General features: G+C 49.4%; 1 protein-coding gene across 1 annotated transcript; it reads right to left on the bottom strand.

Moving 5' to 3' along the window:
• Positions 1-2,358: 2,358 nt before the first annotated feature.
• Positions 2,359-3,657, bottom strand: LOC119291790 (cytosolic sulfotransferase 8-like). Its single transcript, XM_037570596.1, has 2 exons — positions 3,065-3,657; positions 2,359-2,994 (listed from the first exon to the last, which is right to left on the bottom strand). Exons 1-2 carry the CDS (start codon positions 3,580-3,582, stop codon positions 2,487-2,489), a joined length of 1,026 nt encoding a protein of 341 aa, XP_037426493.1. The 5' UTR covers positions 3,583-3,657; the 3' UTR covers positions 2,359-2,486.
• Between the last annotated feature and the right edge of the window lie 996 nt (positions 3,658-4,653).

Here is a 4,653-nt window from a genome sequence, read left to right as displayed (position 1 = left end):
GCATGAATTCTGGGTGATGCATCGTTGTTGGCATGATCTGTGGCTGCGCGTGAGCCTTTTTAAAATTCTGTGTAGACAAGAAATGGGTCTGGGAGTTGGGCGCATAGCTGACGCAAACGCAAAATGGGGCGGACAAGCCGACCCAAATGGACAAAAATCGGACAAAGGGCGCGTCCATTTGGGTCGGCGCATTTGAGTTGCTCTGAGTGAAGAAAGAGGATGGTCTAGAATGCTAGGATCAATTGAATGCATGCACTGGAGATAAGAGAGTTGTCCTGCATGGTGGAAAGGTCCGTACCTAGGCCAGTACAACAATCCAACAGTCATTCTTGAGGCTGTTGCATCGAAGTATCTATCGATTTGACATTCAATCTTCGGATTGCCTGACTCTCATAATGACTTGAACGTGCTATCGAGGTCACCAATGTTTGCTAGGCTTGTTGCCAGAGAGGATCCTCCTTGTAACTATAAGGTCAATGGTCGTGAGTACACCATGGTTTACTACCTTGCGGATGGCATCTATCCTTCATGGGCCATGATTGTCAAGACAATCCCGCGTCCAAAAGGTAACAAGAGATCTCAATTTGCAACACGTCAAGAGTCGACAAGGAAAGATGTGGAGAGAGCTTTTGGTGTGCTTCAGAAGCGATTTGCCATCGTTCATGGCCATGTCAAGTATTGTAACCCCATATGGAAAATCAAGACATGTTGCATCATCTGGCATAACATGATCATTGAAGATGAGAGAGGCATGCCCGAGAACTATCGGTGCATGAATAATGAGAATCTTGTTGAGCCAGAGCACGATGCAAATAGGATACAAAGATACCTGACAGTGCATTACATGATCGAGAAGCGAGAAGTTAATACCCAACTCCAAGATGATCTTGTTGAGCATCATTGGCATCTCCATAGCACTTCGTAGTTGTGCTTTTATCATGCTATTTACTTCATTTGAATCCTTATGTGTATTTGAATTTGAATAATTTAGTTTGTAAACTATGAATTTGTAATATTCATGAATTGTACCTTATTTATTATGTTTGGATTAATTTGTGTGCAAACATGTAGTTGCAATGTACTATGTAAACTAGAATTGATTTTTTTTTACAAAAACAAAAATTTACTCCGCTAAGTTTAGAGGATCGGTTAGAAACGACCATTTTTAAGGTGCAAAAGTACTCCACTAAAAGATACTCGGCCGTTTACTCCTCGAAATTTTAGGCGGACGGTTAGATTTGATGTAAGAGAATCTCTTGTATATCCCTTATATCGTGGTGCCGTAAAAGCATTATAAGCGGAACGTGAAACCTATTTTGCGGTATTGTGCAGGCTATGGCGGAACAGATCCCGTAAAAATTATGGTAAATTGATATTCCCGGTGGTCTTCTTCTTCTTCCTCTCACCCATGTCTCCCTGTATCCTTGCCTCTGCACACCACACACACCGCGCGGTCCGCCTCCATACACGACGAACCAGGCGTCGCTCATACCTCACATGCCACCTCACCCTCTCCCGCTCGTGCGGTGGAGCATCAATCGAAGCCGCGACTGCTTGTGCAGCGCCCCCACACCTCGTCGGTGACACCGATGTACCTCCAGTCCACGAACAACCGTGGCGGCAGCCACATGTCGCTGTCCCTCCCAAGGAATAGCATGCGAAGCTCGCGCCGGCCTGCTGATATCAACTAGAATCGCTTTGAATTGGGCCTGCCCGGCGGAAATTTGGCCGGAATCGAGACAGACACGATGGATCTTTGTCGGAACATAGACTATTCTGGCAGTTGGATCTGGAACTTCCCTCCCACCAACCGTCTTTTTTGGTGAACTGTAAATTTGCCCCGAATCCTGAACATCCAAGGGATTGGAGGCTTGCTTTAGGGTTTTCCTCAAAAATATGTACGGGTCGGCCGGCCGATTTGAGGGATCAGGTCAGGTAAGTTTTTCTGCTCAATCCCCGTAAAAAAAGATTATTTTACAGTTTTGGATTTTTTTAAGTGATCTGCTAGAGATGTTCTATGACACGAGAAACAATGCAGGGTCAACGCCCACTTGATTATTTTTTTCAAACTATTAATGAAATCATCCAATTCACAAACATACTTAGGAAACTACAAGTATCAACACACCGGGCGATCATTACATGACTACTAGCAAACATATAATCTATAACACTGAAAATAGAAACTACCCCAACGGCCCAACCTCGCATCAGACGAAGATTAGAGCACCAGGTCTCATCAACTGGACTAAAGCAAAATAAGAGAAAACATCAAAAGGAACCAACGCATTCGATCAGGAGCTTTTCCCTCAAGTAGAACTAGCGGTATGAAGGTTTTTCACGAAATACTTTTCTTTGTCTGACCAAGAATGAATTTTATTGACTTCAAATGAAGAATCAAATGGATACAAACACGATGAGCACACACCAAAGCCCCTGGGCTCAACTTGATCATAGGGCGGTCTTGCCAAGTGAGAGTGTGAGACTCAGGACGAGAAGGTGAGGCCGGATCCACGGAGCTTGTCCTCGACAATGGTATCGATGCGCCGGGCCATCTCGGGGGACATATGGTTCACCCAGTCCCCGACGACCCCTTTTCTGAAGAAGGTTTCATGCGGGAACTTGACGAACGTCCCACTGCTTCCTTTTTTGTTGGCGTCCAGGCCTCTCATCGTGTCGATGCTGCACATCGCGGTAATGTCCATCGGCAACCCGGCCGCCTCCTCGGCCGCCGAGAACGGCACGCCGAGGAACCGTGCGAGCTCCCGGACGGCGCTGACCGGATCGGCCAGCATCTCTTCGTACCTCAGGAACAGGACTCTCTCCGGAGCTGCTTTGCTCGCTCTCCAGTAGCCCAGGATGTGGCCCCAGATGGGGCCATATGGGTTCTTACCCTCGCATGCCAGCTCGAACAGGTCGGAGAAGGATGAGTTGCTGCTGCCTCCCGCGCTTTTGATGAAGTGCCATGTGGAAACCAGCATGTCCTTGGGCTCCCTGCATGCCGCCGTCCGTTGGTGACCGGAGAAAAGAGAAAAAGAAGCAGCTCACAAAGCTGTAGTATTACCTGCAGACGAAGACGATCTTGCAGTCGGGGTTGTCGGCGAGGGAGCGAGGCAGCATGGAGTGGTGCATGTGCGTGTGCAGGACCCTAGGCGACGGTAGCGCGTCCAGCTTGGCTTCCTGGCCGGCGCTGAACAGGGCCTCCATGAAGGGGACGCACTCGTGCGGGTTGAGGCGAAGGAGCGGGTGGTCGGCGTCGGAGAGCGGGTAGGCGGCCCGCGCCATGGTCGCGAAGGCGAGCGCCTTGAGCCAGGTGGTGCCGCACTTTGGGGGGCTCGCGAGGAGCACGTCGCCGGGCCGCGGGGTGAAGCGCCGCTGGACGGAGATAAACCCAGGGACAAGTTCGTTGAACAGCCAGACGTCCTGGTAGAGCCGCAAGTGCAGGTCCGGGCTGCCGATGCTCGGCAAGGTGGAAACTATGTCCGCGTACTCATCCGGCGGGGAGATCACATGGTCGTCGTCCCCGTGCACGTCCTTGAACGGCACGGGGCCGACGAGGCAAGACTTGTCTAGAGCAGCCATGGCTATGTCTGTGTGTGCGCAGTGCGCAGTGCGCGGGGTTGATGTTCGGTGGCTGCTTGAAACTTCTCCATGCACGATGAGTTATTTAAATTTAGTCCAATGCCCCCTTTTATTTTAATCTTGATTCCTATCTGTTTCTTGAACATGCAACTGAGGAGCATAAATTCGTAGGGTCGGACATCCGAATTGCACGGATCCCTTTCTGTTCTTCGTTGAATCTGTCCACAGATTTTCCATGTGTTTTATTTTAAAAACCTCCGATCTATTATCTTCAATCATGAAAGTAAAAGGAACACCGGAAATAATAAAAGTTACATCCAGATCCAAAGATCATCTAACGATGACTACAAGCACTGAAGCGAGCAGAAGGCGCGCAGCCGTCATCGCCTCTCCCTCGCCGAAGCCGGACAAAACTTGTTGTAGTTGACACTCGGTAAGTCGTCGTGCTAAGGCCCCATAGGACCAGCGCTATAGAATAGGTCCCGCCGCCGATGAAGAGTAACCTAGACCGGGAGGATCCAACCTGAAAACACACAAACGTAGACGAACTACGACCAGATCCGAGCAAATCCACTAAGGACAGATCCGTCGAAGACACACCTCCACAAAGCTGACCGACGATGCTACACACCGTCGGAACAGGGGCTAGGCAGGAAGAACTTTATTCTATCTCCAGGGAGCCAACGTTGTCTAGTCTTCCCGAGCAGGACACAAACGCTAAGAAAACTCGAAGGAACATCTGAAAACAGAGCCCTCCCGCCGGCAAGGGTCGGGATCCACCACACTGCCATGACCCTAAGGCCACTGGAGACGAGGCGCGCCAGTGGCAGCGCCGGCGGGAGGCAAAGGAACCCTAGGCTTTTTTTTAGGGGAGGAAGCTGTTGCGTGCGATTTTCCAGGTGTTTTCATTAACTCATTAATAACAGAAGGTTTTATTTTTATTTTTTAGAAAGGAGGATGACCCTTGGCCTCTGCATCTGGGAGATGCATGCACTTTATTGATTATTCTCGAGGACCTTACAAAATATTACAACAATATGCCTGAATCCGCCATCTTGACAACATATGCCA

This window comes from Triticum dicoccoides, chromosome 4B, assembly GCF_002162155.2.
Source record: "Triticum dicoccoides isolate Atlit2015 ecotype Zavitan chromosome 4B, WEW_v2.0, whole genome shotgun sequence".
Classification (NCBI taxonomy): Eukaryota; Viridiplantae; Streptophyta; class Magnoliopsida; order Poales; family Poaceae; genus Triticum; species Triticum dicoccoides.
Note: the sequence above shows the minus strand (reverse complement) of the source record. Positions and strands in the feature narration are given on the sequence as shown.

Excerpts from the sequence above, each read along its gene's own strand:
- LOC119291790 (XM_037570596.1), bottom strand. The coding sequence starts at position 3,582 with ATGGCTGCTCTAGACAAGTCTTGCCTCGTCGGCCCCGTGCCGTTCAAG. Across the intron at positions 2,995-3,064 it reads AAGATCGTCTTCGTCTGCAG|GGAGCCCAAGGACATGCTGG; the intron begins GTAATACTACAG and ends GGCGGCATGCAG.